The sequence below is a fragment of the Typopeltis vanoorti genome, chromosome 23, assembly GCF_054136105.1.
Source record: "Typopeltis vanoorti isolate ZY-2024b chromosome 23, IOZ_Tvanoo_1.0, whole genome shotgun sequence".
In the NCBI taxonomy this organism is placed as follows: domain Eukaryota; kingdom Metazoa; phylum Arthropoda; class Arachnida; order Uropygi; family Thelyphonidae; genus Typopeltis; species Typopeltis vanoorti.
The window spans coordinates 29875859-29896055 of NC_143571.1; the positions used below are offsets into that span (position 1 = coordinate 29875859).

Below are 20197 nucleotides of genomic sequence, written 5' to 3' on the forward strand. Positions count from 1 at the left end.
ATATTGACGGTAACACAGAGTACAGTTTTATAATAAGGTGTAAAAATTAAAATGACTGTATAATTATTACGGTTAAGTCCCTAACCCTTATAACTCTGTTGATTTAATGTATCGACTTACGTCCTGCCTGATGAAACGGAACCCGGACTTAAGTCGAGAGATGAGTGTATTTAGTTTTATTGGTATTAAATGTAAGGCCATTATTGCTAAATCACTTATTCTTTCAACATATCATGATCGACCGGATTATCTAGATCCTCAAGGGGTCGTTTCGGTGTATACTAACACAGAGTACAGTTTTATAATATACTAATGCCACGTCATCGGCAAACGATATCATTTTGCCAAAAAGTTTTTACTCAGACAGATAATTAACATATGAAAAATAGGACAGGTCCTAGCACTGAACCTTGCGGGACTTCGTATTTTATTATATCTCATTATTTTTGTTGTGCTACTGAAGGTGCCATAGCTGGTGTATTGTTTCTTATTATTTAAATGGGATTGAACAAACCATCGGTGACCCCTCTAATGCCGAATCCAGACATTTTCAGTGGTAAGTATGGAATTTAGGTAGCTATTTAATCGTTATTAGGATTTTAATAACCTTTGATTCTGTAGATAATATTAGTCAGTAATTTCTTATTTCATTTCTGTTATCCCCTTTAAATAACGGAAAAAACTGAAGCCATCTTTAAGTTTTAATAAAATTCCCATGTTCAAGAGATTTTTTTAATGATATGTAAAAAACTTTAGCTTATGTTTAATCATAATCGGTAGTTTTCGACATTTATATGATCGCATTTCAATTTTCCCTTATTGTTTTAATCCGATTACTGCACTCTTTATCTCATCCCACAGATGCATCGAATTCTTAATCCACGGAAGGAGACTGACGTACTTGATCCTCTCCGGAGGATCAAATTCACAACTGCCATAGTTTGTTAAGCGGTTGTTCATTGCGTCAAGTACAGCGGTTACATCATTGCCCCTCTGGGAATTCACGTGTTTTCTATTTCGTATTACCAATCATCATGTTAACCACCTCCATTCTTTACTTTTATCGTCCATACAAGAAAGAACGAAATTTCATTAAGAGATAGGTTCTTTTGCTTACTTCATTTTTTCCTTTTAGACGTTTAGCGAAATTTTTATAGTTTATTGCTTCTAAGAATTTCTTGGACTTTTATTTTCATTTATTCTTACTGACTTTTTTTTTTATATCGTTTCAGCCGCCCCCCATCCAGCACTCCCAGCGTGCCATTCCCCAGCAGTAAAGGGCGATCCTACTCCACTACCTCAATCCCAGCAAGCGCTCTCAATTCTTTGAGTCGTCGTCATTCTCGCGGCCGCAAAACCGTGTGTAGCCTTCATCCTTTGACCTCCGCAGACATAGCTTCCTTGCACGCGGCCCACGACACCGCCCAACAGGACGACGTCAAGAGCGAGTACGAAAACCAAGAAGATCAATACTGCGGCGACGGAGACACCGAAGACGAGTCCCGCGAGAGCGAATGCCCTCAACCGTTGCCCCCCTTACCGTGCATCCGTCGGGTCAACATCACGTCGGATTATGAGAGCAGCAACGACTCGCCCAGCGGAAGTGACAACAACGATGCCGTCACGGCCGCCGATGAGTCCTTAGTGAGTTCTTCCGTGGTGCCGTCTCGGAATCGACAGCCCAGGTCGTTAGCCATTCAGACCTCGAATCAAGGGGACACTTCGAGGTGTAGTCTGTGTGGGGCACGCACAAGGCACGGGATTGCGATCGACGGCACTCGAACACCGCAATATAGCTCTGATCAAGACGAACTCACTCCAACAATTCCGGACACAAAAGAAGTAAGATTTTGAGTTTCTCTGTTGCTATAGAAACGCATCATTTTTATATATAATACGATTTATACAAGACCAGTACGAACCTGACTTATACACGTTCATGTCCTTTCAAAGCAGCTGATTATGGCTATGTATGAGATCGGATCAGAAAGGGTCTGAGAATTGCTCTCGAGGGGATATTCCTGCCCTTAAATCTATTTTTGGCATTCATAATATAGCTAGATAACTCTAATATTAATATGCTTTTAAGAGTTATAAGAGGAAACAAATACCGAGGCAACTCGTTAAAAAAAAAATAACCTTCGTTTGCGGTTTGTTAACGATAACAAGAATTCTGTAGGTAACCAAATTATATCATTCGCTGTACTAAACTAAAATGGATGCGGAATATTATTTTGTGTTTCCATGACAACATTAGGAGCGGCTTGCTTCTATCAAGAGAACTGTTCATAGCTCAGTGATAAGGTGGTGCCGGGTGAGATCAGCTGTGTCACAGATATTCAGACAGCACTTTTAAAAACGAAATGGGTAACATTGCACTGTGCTGATTCGCTAGTTATTTATTATGAAATTTTATATTTTTTTCTTTTTTGAAAAAAATATAAAAAGCTGTTTTGCACTTAATCAAATATACGCGTGACAATCTCTCTTGAATAATGCTTTCTCAAATATGGAACTATTTCTATGTTCCACGAGAGATCATCGTCTGCTTTTTACATTCGAATGTACGAAATACAAATGAAATATTTCTGTTAATATGAATACAAATAAATGGACTGCGTACTAAAAATTGTTGAATGGGATTTGCAGCCTAAAGGCGTCTCTGTATTCAGTAATAAACTCGTGCTGTCTGTTTGCCTGCTAGCTGCAGCGTACATAACTGATTGTGAAAATTATATTTGCAAGCAAACATTGATATTATGTTACTCCATGCAATTGATTCACTAATAGCATATCGAATGAAACACATCGTGAGTGTCGTATAATTAAATATTACCCTTTCGGATACAGTACGATATGTACACTGAGAGCACTAAAACCATCCCAACCTATACCAAATCGCAAATACAGCAGACGACTTCGACAATGAATGTTTATAAACCATTGTTGCTGGCATTTCAATGAAGCTACTGCAGATATATTTCATTGTTGTTATTTTTATTCTTTTTATTTATTTATTATTTTTTTGATGAAGCAAATCTGTTATTGTAACTTTCTGATCTAAGTTTCTGTTAACCCTTAGTCTATTTCATTTATATGAGAAACTACATTGGGTCGTCTTCTGAAATTTTAGCTGTAATTTTATAACCCTGTATTGGGATATCGATTATTTATCCATCATCATGTGACCTGTAGAACTAGACCAACATTCACAACATAGCAATAGATCGTGACAATAGACAAATATAAAATATTTACACACCTTTTTCCCAAGGGTCTTCAATACCCAATGTAGTCGCAATACTGACTGATATATGGCGATTTAGCGAAACTACACTTACAGAAGGCGCATAACGATACAAAAATATTCTCTTTCACCTCTACCATCGCTCAATTATTCAGTAGCTAGCGTTGCATAGGTATTAAACAAACAGATTTTATAAGTTAACTCTAGGGGTTTCTCATCTTTTGTCAATCCGCGATGTAGATCTTCCTCGAAGTGTATCTTTCTTGATTCGAAATACTGTGGGACTCATGAAAGTTTAAAGAATATTTGATAGGTAAGTTTATGCACTTTAAGCAAATTTCCGATGTTAGGCTTACGTTTGCTAGTTCCTCTCTTGCATGGTAGATTTTTTTATTTATAGAAGACCTTTTATATATGGAAAAGTACAAAAGATGTGCGGGAATTGTTCTTAGAATGTTAGTTATCCCCAAAGTTGAATTTTTAGGACGTAATCCTCTACTGTTGACTGCTCTATTTTGATGGTTTCTTCATAAAGACTTTGTTCGTCTTCCGTCGTGTGTTTCGACCTTGTTACTGTAGTGCCTATAAGCCTTTATCCTTAGATAATCAACCAGGGACTTCTGACGTAATAAGGGGAAAAAATAAGTAGCAAACAAAAGTAACGTTACTGTTTATAACTAAGTGTTTATGTGAGCTTTCCTTGCCTAGACTTATATTTTTGAAGAGTTTCGCCACCTTTACTCATAGTACTTACCCTTTGACCTTTATATATCCTAGCAACTAAGTTGGATGTCTTTTCAAACATTGATTGAAAGACATTCTTTTCAAACAATCTGATTTGTTTTTGTCTAACAAGGCGTTTATTTGAATTGTTTTAGCGATTTTCGTTTAAGAAATTTATTGTCCGAATAAAATTTTGTGTATTGTGATGGAAACAGATTGTTTTTTCATATTAATTATTGATAAAAAAAACAATTTCTTATCTGCACGAATCAATCCCCTCTGCATGAATTCATATAATTTTTTAGGCTCTTAGAAGGGTTTCCCCCTTCAGTGTGTGGGGGGGAGGGGGGAATATTGTGTTACTTCCCAATTTCTTATAAGTAAAATTTCTGATGTAAACTGAATTTTTGTATTGTTAGTAATAACTTTATAAAATGAGGCTTTGAGTGCACAAAGAATTGAAATGACAATTAACTACCATACCGGAATATTTTCAATTCTGCCTTTGTTTACGAGGTGAGGTCTGAAAAGTTCTGATAAATACCTAGAACAAAAATGATATTAAAGCAACTGATATAACCACAACAAAGAACATATCTTAAAATCCTTTAACCCCATGTTTCATCAAATGGCAATAATTTGTTCCTTTTCTTTGAGGATATATAAGAAGACGTATTAGGAGTTTTGAAGAAATTCGAAGACACAGAAGTGCTGGTCTTCATCAAGTTTTTCGTACTGCAAGAAAAATTCGCAACTGAGATTCACCAAACTTTGTGGGACACTTGAGAGGATAGTTCCCCAGCATATCCGACAATTTCCAGATGGATGGCCAAGTTTTAAACTTGAGACAACAGATGCCCCCAAGTCAGAAAGACCTTCCGCAGAGATCACACCTGAAAACATCGATGCAGTGCATCCCATGATCCTTGATAATACATGAATACCAACCAAAAACGTTGCAAATACCCTTATGATATTTAGGGAAGGAGTTAGGGTCATTATCCACCAAAATCTGGATATGCAGAAGCTCTCGGCGAAGTGGGTCCCCAAGTGTGTGAATGCCGACCAAAATAGAGAACGTGTGCTGTCATCTCAAGAGATTTCTGGTTATTTTGAGAAATCAAGTGCAAATGTTTGGCTCATATTGTGACAGTCGGTGAAACATGGCTTTATCACTATGATCCAGAGGCCAAACAACAGTCAATGGAGTGGAGACAGAAAGGTTCCCCGGGAACCCAAAAGTGAGCAATGAAGGTTCTTGCCATGGATGGTGTAATCCTTACCAAGTACCTCAAGAAAGGTGAAACTGTTACAGCCGTGGTTTATGCAACAGTTCTGATGGAACAACGTCGTGGGAAACTGAGCAGAGGAATGTTGCTTTTGCAGGACAATGCACCTGCTCACGAAATCCAACAGACAATACACAACTCAAGCTTTCAATGTCTGCATCACCCACCCTATTGTCCAGACCTGCCTCATTTGACTCTATCCTATTCCCAAATTTAAAGAAACTCTTAAAAGGAACAAAATTTACCACAGATGATGAAGTCATATCTGCAGCTGAGTACTGGTTTGTGCAACAAGGAAAGACTTTCTTTCTCAGAGGATTGCAAATGGTGCAACAGCGTTGTAAAAAGTGTATAACATAACACTTCGTGCAGAATAATGTGTAAGTTACATTGTTCAACCTCAATTCCTTCGTGGTGATTATCACAAATTTTCAAAAAGCACACACTTCTAATAAGTTTATTTAATAATTAAAGTAAATGAGTAGAAGTATGGTAATAAGATCCATTGGAAACCAGTATGGCAGCATTAATTTTAAGTTGTATTACAAAAGGTAGAAAGAAGCCACGAAGAACACCATTTCTGTAAATGTAATGATGATACATAATTTTTCCTTTTCAAGAAAGTATATACATCTCTTAAGTAAATATTTAATAGGTGTATAAGTATAATATTAAAATATAGAGTCTTATTTAATTATTTTATTATTATATAAAATATTTTTTTAATAATATTTAATATCCATTATATTTTATAACAATAACTAAAATTTAATAATTTATTTGATAATATTTAATTTTTAAACGCATTTTATTTTTAAATGATGGGTAACAAAAACACAAAACGATCACGTGACGGTATTTTTAGCGTGTAAATTTACATAATGACAATGCTATGACGGTCTCGTTGATTGTCTATTTTCGATTGCTGATATCCATTATGAAACTTTCATAGGGATTTAAATAAAAATAAATAGTTTAGCAAGTAAATAGTTTTTTTCCTGTTTCTGAAAGTTCAAACAATGACGTTTTTCATCTCTACCTTTCTACGTTTGCTTTTCTTTTGTTCGCTTACAAGTTCTTTCGAAAAGCGAGGATTGACGGTTGACTATATGTATTATTATTTGCCATCAACGGAAGAGTAAACAATAATTGCGAGTAGTTTTCTCTTATGTTAGCTGGAGTTGGATATTTGTTTTTCGCAATCGATTGTTCTTTAGTTACGATATTACGATTCTTATACTACTAGAAATAGTTCGCTGTTGTGTGTGCGTGTGGAAGAGCAAATATTTACTTCTAACTCAGTCGGTGATTATATACTTTTAACGTAGTTTCCATCGATCCACTGGTCCTAGAGTTCTTAACTGACGGAAGTTAAGCATGACGTTAACACATTATACAACTTCAAAGGTCGTTGCCTTCTCTTTTAATTACCATCTAGAAAGTGATATTACTCCTATAAAATAGCTTTAACATGTTCGTTTCAGGAGACACGTGGTTGTAATTTGCATTGTCAATTTCAATAATGAAAGAATCTCAACAATGAAATTCACGTGTTCTCTGTCAATAATGAAATTTACAACAATAAAATCATAATAATCGTTCGGTATTTGTGAATGTAAACAATGGAAAATTTTACTAAGCCTAAGTCTACCTGATCAAGGTTGGTTTATAGTTTATTTTGCACAAAAACTACAAAGGTCATACTAAAGGTTACAAACATTAGCATTTACAGAAAATTGTTAACAATATATCTGTTGTTAACAATATACAAGTTAATACATAATATATAAAACACTAAGCCAAGAATGCAGTATCTACATATATGTAAAATTATAATAGATGGCTTTATAGCAGTACAAAAATAGGCAAAAAGGGATTATTATACAATACGCATGGATGAAAATTGAATTTAGCAATGCAGTAGAAACAGAATTTAGAATACATATAAACAGAATTACTAGAAAGTACACAAATAGGTAAGATGTCCTACAGCACTACATGATTATTCGAAAAATAAAGTAGTAAATAAGATGCATACACAAAATGTATGTTAAGTGATGCAGTATCCACATATAAACAAAACTACTGCAGAGGTTTCATCAGTATATAAATAGATAACTATAGGTTAACATATGTATATACAAAACAAGTCAAGGAAAGCAGTGTCTACATCTAGTAAGATTACAACAAACATTATTATACTAATGCTTAAAGAGTCAGAAAGGAATTATTATACAGCATTGATGAATAAAATTTAAGTTTAGCATTATGGTATTTACATATTAACGAAATTACAGCAGGGTGCTACAAATATACAAGATAAAGGCCTACGGTAATACATAATTGGTCACATTTAACCTAATGAATAATGTGTATGTATAAAAGTTAAGCAAAACAGTATTTACATATAAACAAATTTATATTCAAATGTGTTTGTACAAATTAATTCTTTCTAAAAAATTAAAAACATCATGCAAATTGCCTGAGTCTGCTAGCATTTCCCTGAGTATATATGGCTTGGTTAGATAGGTGAAAATTTCATTCCTCTCTCGTGTAAATTTTTGACAATCTACCAGAATATGATGAATAGTGAGATGTGAATTGCATTTATCTCATATATGGAGGGTCATCAGCTCTCAGTATGAGAATGCGTAAGGTGACTGTGACCTATGCGGAGCCTAGCAAGGACAACCTCCTCCCTTCTTTTTGTACGTTGACTAGAATGCCAGTGTTTAATTTCAGGTTTAATGTTATATAATTTGTTTGTTAATGCTTCTTGCCATGTTGACTTCCACTGTGCAATTCGCTTTGATCTTATAAGCTGTCTGTATATGGAGCTGTTAAACAGTATACAGTATGAGGAGAAGGTATGGGATGATTTAGCAGCTGCAGCCTCATTTCCTTTGATTCTGATGTGGCTGGGAATGCAGTAGAACTGAACATCGAAATTAAGGATTTTCGTTTTGTGAAGCAGGTGTAGCACTTCATAAAGCACTGGATTAGGATTATACGTAGGCGAGGAGAGAGCCTGTAAAGAGCTCAGTGAGTCTGTATAAATTATACACTTTTGGTAGCAGTTTTCTTTTATATGCACAAGTGCGAGCTAAATGGGATGTAACTCTTCTGTATAATTACTGCAGTCTGGTGGGATCTGATTTGAGATAATAATGTCAGGAAACACATCAGCACAGCCAACAGAGGTGTTAGTACTTGAACCTTCAGTATAGATGGGTAAGAAATCAGCGTGTGCTGCTCTGTGTGCATTAAATAATTGCAGGTAGATAGATGATGGGGTATAAGATTTCTGTAGCTGACAAAGTGAGAGGTTGCAGGATGGTGAGCAAACTTGCCATGGAGGAGTGCTGTTTTGTTTAGTGTAGCTAATGTTGTCAACATTTATACTAACAGCTTGCACAGTTTCTTTAATACGCGTACCAAAAGAATGTATAGCAGTTTGATGTGTGTGATATTGAGCTTCCCAATGCAGAGAGAAGATACTATTCCATGTAGGGTGATCTGGGAGATATTTTATTTTTAGAGTGTAATTAAGAGATAACTGTTTCCGTCGAAGCGATAGAGCCGGTTCATTTGCTTCTTCATAGAGACTTAGAGTGGGTGAGGGGCGATAGGCACCAGTAGCTATCCATAGACCCTGATGATGGATGGAATCCAACCATCGTAGGTTACTCTGTCTTACTGAACCATAGACTTGGGACCCATAATCCAGCTTTGAACGTATAAGTGCACGATAAAGATGGAGCGATGAAGCTCGATCAGCACCCCACCCATTAGAGGATAGAGTGCGAAGGAGGTTCCAAGTTCTTTTGCACTTTTCTCATAGTTGACGAATGTGTGCTAGAAATGTGAGTTTTCTGTCAAAAATGAGTCCCGAGGACTTGGTTTCTGTAGTTACCGGAATAACAATAGGTTCCATTCTTAGTTCAGGATCTGGGTGATGAGTGTGTTTTCGACAGAAGTGTACACAGACACTTTTTTTCTGTTGAAAACTTAAACCCATTATTAAGAGTCCACAGAGAGATATGATCAATTGCTTGCTGAAGTTGTCTTTCAATTACCCTCATGTTACGTGAGTGACAGTAGATTGTGACGTCATCAACATATAGAGCATTGTTTACAGTGGGAGGAAGCTGTTCAATAATTGAATTGATTTTAATAGCGAAAAGGGTTACACTTAAGACAGAGCCTTGGGGAACACCTTGTTCTTGAAGATATGGTCGAGATAACGTACTTCCCACTCTGACTTGGAAAGTTCGCCTGGACAGAAAGTTTTTAATAAATATAGGGAGGTGTCCTTTGAGACCTGGGTTATAGAGGTCTTTTAATATGCCATATCTCCAGGTTGTGTCATAAGCTTTTTCCATGTCAAAAAAAAAAAAAAACAGAGACAAAATGTTCTCGCTTCAGAAATGCATCTCTTATACAAGTTTCTAACCGAACTAAATGGTCTAAAGTTGATCGATGTCTACTGAAACCACATTGTGTATTGGGGAGAAGACTGTTGCTTTCTAAATACCAGAGAAGTCTGGCATTAACCATTTTCTCTAGTATCTTACAAAGACAGCTGGTCAGAACAATGGGTCGATGATTATTTGCTTGTGTTGGATCTTTTCCTGGTTTTGGGATAGCAATGACAATTGACTTATGCCAAGAATTTGGAAACTTCCTTTGCAAGTATTCTATTGTATAATAAGAGAAGAAGATCCATAGAAGATGATGGTAGATGTTTTATCATTTCATAATGGATGTCATCAGGTCCTACTGCACTAGGGTGAGATTGTAGGAAAGCTCGTTTTAGTTCCTTAACAAATGGCTGATTATATGGCTGAAGAATGTTGGTAGAAAAATTAAGCCTTTGTTTCTCTTTCTGCTCTTTCAGTATATTAAAAATTCCGGAGAATATTTAATATACTGAAATACTTTTTCCATGTCAAAAAAAAAAAAAAATCTCAGCTGTTGCTGAGATTTTAGCAAACGTTTCTCCAAAAGTATCTGCAATAGCTTTGGGATCAGCAAGAACACTTCCATTATAGTCTAAGGTGGACAAACAATGTGTACTATATCTGCCTTTCATTTTTCGGATTTTATCCCATACAATTTTTGGACTGATCATTTGATTAATTGATGTAGTAAATTGGATCCATGATTGGTTTTGACTCTGATGTCTTACAAAACGTGCTTTGGCTCGAGCACGCTTGAAAGTTATTAAATTTGATGTGGTGGGGTATCTACGAAATATGCTCCATGATCTGTGTTGATCTTTTTTGACTGCCTGGCATTCTGGGTTCCACCAAGGCTTTGGATAGACTGGAAATCGAGATGATGTTTTTGGGATGGAGGTTGTTGCTGCCTGGACAATGCATTCTGTTATATATTTTACAGCTTCATTGATAGGTTCTTTGACTGATGGCATCAGTCAAAGACTGATGCTTTAATTTTGCAAGATAAGAGAAAGTGTTCCAGTCAGCCTGGTCCATTTTCCATATAGGTATCCGTGTGGGTGAACATGGTTCCTGTGAAAACATTGTACAAAGAACAGGAAAGTGATCACTTCCATATATGTTCTCTTCAACGTCCCACATGAGCAGTGGAAGAATGGAAGGGGAACAGATTGTAAGATCAATTGTAGAATATGAGTGGGTAGGCATATGAACGAAAGTATTGAGTTTATTATTTAGAAGGGAAAAGGTTATTATTATCAAGAATGTTTTCAATGATTCGACCTCGTCTATTAGTGTTGGCACTACCCCATAGAGTATTGTGACCGTTAAAGTCACCCATCAAAAGTATGGGTTCAGACAATTGCGAGATAAGGTTATCAAGATCAATTTCATTTAACTCAGCATTTGGTGGTAAATAAATTGAACATACTGTAATAAGGAATCCCACAGAGAAGCGAATCGCTAACGCTTCCAGAGAAGTATTAAGTTGGACCTGATGAAAAGGAGTATGACTGCCCACCAAGGATAGCTACTCCTCCATGAGCAGGACCATCTCCAGTTCTATCCTTACGTACAACATTGAAATTCCCAAAGGTACGGTCCTCATTGAGTCTTAAGTAAGTTTTCTGTAGACAGAAACAGAAAGGTTTGTGTTTCTGCAAGAACATCTTGATATCTTCAATATTCTGGGGGATCCCACGACAGTTCCATTGTAAAAATCTTCCTATTGTTTTGATTTTATTGACTTGTCTGGTTTTCGAGAGGATCAGGTCTTACCTATGTCAGATTTATATTTATCCACTGTTTTAGGGAAGTATGGACGGCCAGTGTCCATCTCTTCCTCTGGTAGATTGTTCAAAACATCAAATGTGTTAGGGGCAGTTGGTATTTTTAGTTTGCTTTCAATGGGTATGGAGGTATCCATTTTTTTTGTGCGAATGTCTGGTGGTTTATCTTTGAGTGAAGTCTCCACCATAATTTTTTTGGCAGATGAGTTTTCATTAAATGGGGCCATTTTTGAAGTTGTCTCTGGAGTAAGGTCATAGGTCTTGTGATTAATGCGCTCAGCAGAGAAGCACTTGCGATTGTAAAGTTCAGATATGGTGAAATTATCAAATGGTGGAATAGACATGCATGTTTGAGTTGCTGTTGGCACTTTTTTGATTACTTTTTCAGCATAAGAGGATCGTAGAACAGGTGTGATGGTGGCTAGCTTTCGTTTTGCATCCTGATATGTTATGTTTTGTTCTTTTTTTATTTTTTGTATCTCTTTTTCATCTTTCCATTTCTGACATGCACGAGAGTATGCTGGATGATCTCCCTGACAGTTGACACATTTAGCTTTTTTTTCACAACAAATGAAAAACTTCCATTTTTTTCATTTGCTGTGAAATTTTCATTTTCCATTTTACTACCACATCGAGCACAGGTAGTAGAACCACGACAGCAGTTTGGGCATGTCCCCATATCTTTGACATTTAAAGCATGTCAGCGGGTTAGGGATGTACATTCTAACAGGACAGCTGAGATACCCTGCTTTTACAGAGTCGGAGGCTTAGGTCTATCAAAATAAGGATGAAGTTCTTGGTTGAGACCAGGCGACCACCCTGCGTATCAGGATGCGCCTCACACCCGTCACTCCTTGACCTTTAAGCTCTGAACATATCTCCTCATTAGGAACCTCAAGGAGATCCTTCTGATATCACTCCTCTACTGGAATTGAGTGTTCTGTGATGTGTTACTGCAATTTGTATTCCACCCATTGTCGTTGCTCTCAGTAGTTTCTCAGAATGTTGTTTGCACATTGTTTCCGCTAGGATATCACCAGAACGCAATTTCTTGACAGTTTTGGGAGGTCCTGTCAGTCCTTCTAAACATTTTTGGATAAAGAAGGGTGACATTTCCCCAATTGGTTTTTCACCTGTTGCATGAATGATTAAAAGGTTGGGGACATTTTTGTTAGTATCCGATATCTTTTGTTTCTTACTTCTATTTCCATATGCTATGTCTATATTGTCGGTACTTGGTTGGGACTTTGTTAGGGTCCCTAAAACATTTGAGGATGAAGAATTCATATTTAAGGAATTTTTAATTCGGCGCCAGAGCTTCCCCACCCACCACTGAGCCACACATGGACGCCCACTACCCGGCAAGCAAAGACTGCGCTCAGGAGTGGAACGCCAGGGCTACCCTGGACGCTATACCGGCACTGCAGCAGGTCTAGGATCCCGACCCCGGACCATGGAGGTGAGAGAGACTTACTACAACACCGTTGACCCTTGCAGGCAAGCCCACTAGCCGATTGATCCTGGCTGGGTCATCCAGGAGGACCACCCTTCTTGCCGAAGCAGGGACCAAAGTAGTGCAAGACTACCAGAATCCCTCCTTTTTGGATGTCCACGGGTCGCACCGCACGGCAAACACAGCGGCAGGGCGTTGCATCCCAGTGATGGTAATCTGGAAGAAAGGATAGTGAAAAGACTCAGGAGAAGTAGAGCAAAGAAATAGAGGAAGAATGAAAAGGGCCAGTACCATCACTGGGAGGTCCCCTCCACCACGAACAGGTGCCCTACATGGAGGGACCTGGTCAAGGTGATATACAATTCCGACTAGCATATCCTTCACTAACTAAAGTCTCGCATAAGTATGGCGAATATTTTAGCACGATACGTAAAGAATAAATTGGTGCCTTTCTCGAAGAACTGCTTGATGGTTGATGCAGTGTCTTTCTGAACATATGTTATTAGCAGATGTTTAGAAAGATACCATCTGTTACTATGATAGAAACAGCATAACGACTCCATCCATGCCTACTTACCACAAACAAACACGCTCACGCATTTAATGTGTAAAATGTGATCGGAGTCATCTTAATTCATTAATTTACATTGTAAATAAATTGTTTGTAAATGATGACCACAGCTAAAGTACAAATTAAACCGTATATATCCGAAGTGCGTGTGTATATGTATGTATCTGTGGGTGGGTGTTCTAGGTTCGATTCCCGTCGACGACGTGAGAGCTCAAGGTTCTTCCTCAGCCATAGCCAAGTTAACCGGGCGTGGAGGGCAAGGTTTTTACCCCCCCCCCCCTCCCAGTTTATCTAGGGTTTTTCATCCCGTAAGCAGGCAAACCGACCCCGTGAACACACAAGGGTATAGTCATGAATATCGCCCTTAGGGGATGCAGCAGAGGAGTGGTGAATCGGCTGCATTAATACGCCAGTAACCCCCTCATTAGGATGGGACTCAACCCATCCTAGATGGATGAGAAGGATAGGATAAATATTTTACAAATTTATTTTATTTAATTATGTAAATTGAGTTGAGAATGAAAACTACAGGAAGTTCTGTTAAGTAGAGTTAATTAAAAAAAAACTCATTGCGCATGCCTTGTATCGTATATAAGAGAAGTATCTATTTACATCATTAGCTAGCATATGAAGATTAATGTTTATACTTGAAAATGTTCGGTGATCTCACTGCATAACAATGGAATGTTTTTTGAATGAACTAAATCGTCCTAATAATGGGCTAATAATGATGTTGTCCCTATTTCAGTAATTAAATAGGTTGCATTATTACAAAAGAACGTAGTAGCAATTGTACGAAATAATAACAGTATGTTAATATAATTTCATCGATTTTGCTAGAACACAACTCAGAAAGAAATTTTTATGGAGTGTGGAGCCTTGACACGTGTAAAAAGGATGTGACGTCATAGAAGCATATCCTATAGTCTGAAAAAAAAATTAGAGCCGCAGAGACAGAGATGGGGAAAGATTTATAATGGGAAATAAATATTTGAAAATAATATTATTTTATTAATAGACGAATTCCAATGCGTGCAAATAGTTTGTTTTAGTTATATTTGGTTAATTATGTTTTGCTTCTACCATAGAAGAATTTTCACCTCGTTGATGTTATAAATCAAAGGCTTCACGTTATGTAGTTTACGAGGGTGGGTTGCCAACTACGTTCTACGTTCTAAAATATAAATAAATAAAAGCCTTTTCTCCTCTAAGGTGTTATTAACCTTCTTGGTTCGTCTTGTAAATGAAGGCTACAAACTTTAATATTTACGATAAAGATTTTTTTTCTTTTTTTTTATTCTTAGTAGCAAGCACCTGTACGTGTATCAAGAGAAATTGGAACTTTGCCAAACTACGTTTCTTGTGTGTGTGTGTGTGTGTGTGTGTGTGTGTGTGTGTGTGTGTGTGTGTGTGTGTGTGTGTGTGTGTGTGTGGCTTGAAGATGTCGTTATTTGGTGGGTAGCCAAAGGAAATGCGTATAATACCAGACACCGGACAAAAATATTGATGGAGTGTACATGTCTTGGGTACTTCCGAACCCAGTAGGGAGCTATATCACCTCACAAAGCAAACGATGAAGTTACAGTTACTATTTTTTTTTTGAAGAGTTGCTCTCTCTATTTCTCCAGAGAGAGGCAACACAAATATCCGTTAGTGCTCTTTTCAGAGACCGCTTTGTGTCATAAACTTCGCGGCTGGAGAGGCCCACTCTAGTGTTTGACATGGTCGTGCGAACTAGTGTTGCGAATAAGCCCACACACACCTGCTGCAACCAAAACATTATCTTAAATCACAAGTTGTCATCTCCAAGAAAATGCGCACGTGAAAAATATATACGCGAACTAACCACGAAACATATATTATAGCGTTTTTTTTTTTAAAAAAAATACATTCCATACATTTGTAGATTGAAAATTATAAAGCATTATTTATTTTCAACAATTGTTGATATCTACAAATACGTAATAAATAATTGTTGAAATTTTTGCAGTTATCGGCTGCTTTTTTGTGTTCGTAAATAAAAAGCCTTTGTTTATAAGAAATAAAGCCATCTAATTATACTTTCATTCATTTATTGATCATACTATTAAAATTCATGTAATTATTTGAAATATAAGCATTCTATGAACGGTAAATTTGACATTTTTCGCAGACTATGGATTAGTCAATGACAAATGCGGGTGATTTGGAAATTTTGCAATTATAAATTAATATCATTATTACATCATTAACTATATACACTTTATAAGCAACCATGTATAATTAATTGTAAAATAACACATTATTTATTAATAAATATCTTAATATTTTTCCATTGCTTTCCCAGTTATATAAATTTTTAAATAAGCCTAATTGGCCCACCCTTTGTAGTTTGTATCAGGATTCTATAGCATGAATAACTACGTAGCTCAGAAGGAACTCAGAAAGGCAATCAATTATTATATATATGAATAATTTTTAGATTTGTCGTATGATATACATTGGATGATTGCAGAGATGTTGGTTTTCAAAAAATATCAGTTATCTCTCTCTCTTTGTCATGTGACAAAAATATACCGTATTCAACTGTCTACTATTGAAGCAACCCGACATATTTTGCCGGCCTACTTGGCATCTAAAACATTCAGATATTGTGTAACATGACAGTGGCGTTACTACCGTAGCCGATATTATAACAATAAGAATTCTGAAAGGAATTTAAAATTCCTTTTACGAGGAAGTCTACGCAAAATCATGAAAAATTCATCGAATTTGGATAAGTGATTAAAATAAAGGCCCATATACAACAGATGTTGTGACGCTCTTAATATGTTATTTAATTCCTCGTGAATAAAGTGAAGAAATATTTCCGTAAGTAAACAGACAAACATAAGAACGAAAGAAAGAAAGACAGAAAAACAGAAGCGTGCTATTAGACCTTTACTAAGATTTTTATTTATTTTTATGTAGCTCCAATCCTCGAAAGGTTTTATAAACTTATAGCACATTCATACGTGGGCTAAGGAATTTTTTCTATTTAGTGAATATACTGGTATCTTTTATTTATTTTTGCATAGTCTAGAAACTCTGTTTTAGAGACCAAACATGGAACCTTTTTTCGAGCCAATTCGTGCCTCCAATAGAGATATGTTGTATATTTTCAATTCTCAGTCAGCGATGCTTCTCTTTTACACGTCTCATATTAATGTTTAAGCAAAGTTGAATATTTATCGCTTGCTTTAAACCTTCCCTATTGATTCTGAATGGTGCATATTTATAGCTATAATTTCACGCTGTTCAATCGATTTCCTTTTCCCTCCCGAAGGCTGTAATGACTGACTTGTACTGCCCTCTAGCGGCAACGTTAAGCATTACTCTAGGGGATCTGTATGTTATGGTGTAAAATGACGAGATAAAAGTAGAAACCTCCTCGCTTTGGTACCAGGAAGAATACAAATCATTAGGGGATCATGATAGCGCATCTATTTTATGTTCACAAACTTCCTACGCGCGTTTGATCAATTCTCTCATAAAGGATTATTTATTGGCTACGCAGGAGAGCTTCTGTGACATGCGGGGAAGCCGGATTTAAAGGGATAGTTTTGAATATTCTCGTAGTACGCAGGTGAAAAGTTGGTTTTATGTGATGTACTGCATTTATCGTTATTCACACTGATTTTTCTTTCATTTTAAAATGCCATCATTCTGAAATTATTTTCTTAAAATGCATTACAAAAAATGTAAAGACAGTAGAGGTGAATGCACCTAAAGTGTTTACAGTATCTATTTTTGAAAATATGGTCCTCTTTCAACACTTTCGTTCTGTAACTCTATTATTACAAATGATCTCCATGAATTTAATAATTTGGTCTCAATAATAGTGAATTGTTACACGAAACATGAAAATTGTACTGTTCAAAGTAAATTTTCTGAAGAATTATGAAATTTACGAAACTTACTTTGCGCACATTTTTTTTTTAAATTAAAATTCGTCTTTTTAAATATTCTTTCTAAAAACTAGAACTTACTTGTCAAAAGAATATTAGCTAAGCAACTGTTATAGTTAATTAATTAATTTATTTATTAACTCCGTATCCAAGGATTAGTTAACTATCTTGAAAATCAACAATATAGAAAGATCTATCCGAGTTATGAGTAAAATCTAGCGAAGTTGAATGCATAATGCCAAAAAAAAAAAAAATTATAACATAGAGTTGGTGTAACCTTAAGAATCTTAAGTTAGAGTACGTGGAATAAATGAAGAAATGTTTTTTCAGTGGGTTTGAAGATGAACTGCGAAGGCATGTTTGAATCTACTTGATGCACTTGTCTTAAATAGATTGAGAAAAGTATGGAGGGAATATTAATACTTATTCTGGCTAAAAGTGTTGATGAAAGTATTTGTAGAAAATGCAAACAGCAGAAATTGAACGCCGGTGTGAAATAGATTGGAGTGCATTAGTGAGAGATAGATCATTAATCAACCTAATTACGCTCTTCTGTACTGAGTTAAGATTTCAGACAGCTCTTAGGGAGCGCCACCCTAAATGGGAAAAACAATATTCAATGGTTGGATGAATTTCTGTTTGGTACAGTTAAATAACTGATCACACGTGAATTAACCCCTCGGCGAAATCTAATTTTTTGATGATGAGGAGGAGGCGTATTATTTGTAATATGTTTATGCCAAAAGAAATTTGAAGACAGAGTAATTAATTCCAAGAAAAGAAATATCATCTTATCTGGAGCTGTGAGTGTAGCTTCAAGTAAAACTTTATTAGCATTGCGGAGACCCACTTTGCATAATGATTTGAAGACCAGAATTTGGGGGCGTAGAGTTTAATATTGTGGAAGTTTTGTTGGTTTATTTAGTTCAAGCTTTGTCAAACGAAACAGATGATCTTTTAGACGTTAAAGGGACAATAAATGTACTGTCAGTCATCAGCAAAATACCCTTATGGGACACCACCATTAGTTGTATAATTAGACGATAAGGGTGCATCCACCATCATACAATGCGTGTCCAAAAAAAATGGAACTCCAGTTACAAAATCAGAAGACAGACCATGAAGATGGGAGCTTACTTTATAGGCTTTAGTGCCAAACCCGATCAAGAACAACCACTTGAGATTCCCTATAAAGGGTTCCACTTCCAGACAAAACAGAAGATCATTTCTGGAACACCAAACTTCAAATACAATCAGAGAAACGCAATCAGGATCAGGAGACTTTTATTTATAAGATTCTTCTGATTTTGACAAGATTCTTTTAACAAGATTTTTCTGGCGTATTGCATGCAGTGAATTGGGAATGAAAAGGTGACAATTACCAAGGTCGTCAATGCAAGAATTAAAAAGAAAGAAAGAAACCAGGATATTGCATAGAAACAATTAAACAAATTATTTTTTTATTTAAATCCTACATTTGCTTAATTGGGACAGTACACGCAAAACAGTTCGCTAATTTTAATATAAATATAATCATGATATAAATAGTCTAACGCGTTTTATATCCCGAAGGGGATACATGAGTCCATTTATCCTAGATGACTTTTGAAGACTGGTGGGCAGTTAGTTTCCATCCTTAGGCAAGCACAAAATAGCTGACCATAACTCACGATTTTAATTGCACGCAAGTAGGAAAGTACGGCATACAAGTGTTGCCCTCTAGTGGTCCCTAACACCATATACTATTGTCTGAAAGAGTAGGAGTTATCCTGTCAATTTTCTTGAGTTCACGGGATGAAAAACTGAGTTACTGGGAGAAAAAAACCTTTTGCCTGTGCCAGAGATCGACTAACTCGGGAATCGGTCAAAGAAAGGTTTAGAAAAAGCGGTGACTCGAACTTAAAACGGTGTTTCTTCGACGAACTGGTGCTCTGAATGCAAACACCATTTCCCATAGGTCTGCACACAGGGCTCGATAATTTGAAAGTAGAAAAAAAAATCTTTTTTTTTTTTTTTAATTTTTATCGAATGAACTCTTAAAAGCATGAAAAGTTCATTTTTTTTAAGTTTTTCACACAGCAATAATTTCAAATTATTTTAATTATTATCTTGTGGTCAGTGAGCAAAACTGAATTTAGATGACAGTAGATTGTGAGACGCGAGTTTAGCCAAGATTTCGTCAACTTCAAATTCTTTTAGAAATTTTAAATATTTTTGGCCCTTTTTACTTCCATCAGTATTCCCAACATTTTTTAATGTATCTTAAGTCCTTAATCTTAGTTTTAGTATAGTACCGGAACGCTAAACAGTGCATAAACTAAATGGTATGTGGTGAAAATTTAACAATTCTTTATAGCAAATTAAAGAAAAAACCTGCACATGCTAGCCACTCCAGTAGAAACTTTTAGGCGTGCGACTGCCAAGTTCTTCTTACATAGTTCGGTGAGGTATGTGTCGGAAAACAGCATTCATTAAATTATTCGGTCCATTGCCGCACACAGGAAGTCGTATTTCTCCATACAATCCTTCTCAGATGATGGCGATCTCGTTCCTGAACAAACTCTCTTAGGATCACAGTTATGTCTCTTAGACAAGCAATGCGGGTTATTTTCCCACTGATTAAACACTGATTACTGACCGTCAGAATTCTTAAATAATTGACTGGAACACGTGGTGACACACGTGACCAATTATCTTGCATATACGCTGCGTAAGTGACGTTTACATACATGTGCTTAAAG

General features: G+C 36.3%; 1 protein-coding gene across 5 annotated transcripts in view; it reads left to right on the forward strand.

Moving 5' to 3' along the window:
• The window catches only part of LOC150093724 (cGMP-inhibited 3',5'-cyclic phosphodiesterase 3A-like), a 289278-nt gene that overhangs the window by 204623 nt on the left and 64458 nt on the right, over positions 1-20197 (forward strand). For all 5 annotated transcript variants that reach the window (XM_090412778.1, XM_090412781.1, XM_090412779.1 and 2 more), the window contains exon 4: positions 1233-1842. In XM_090412778.1, the coding sequence (XP_090268904.1) occupies positions 1233-1842 (610 nt within the window). The remainder of the gene's footprint in view (positions 1-1232; positions 1843-20197) is intronic.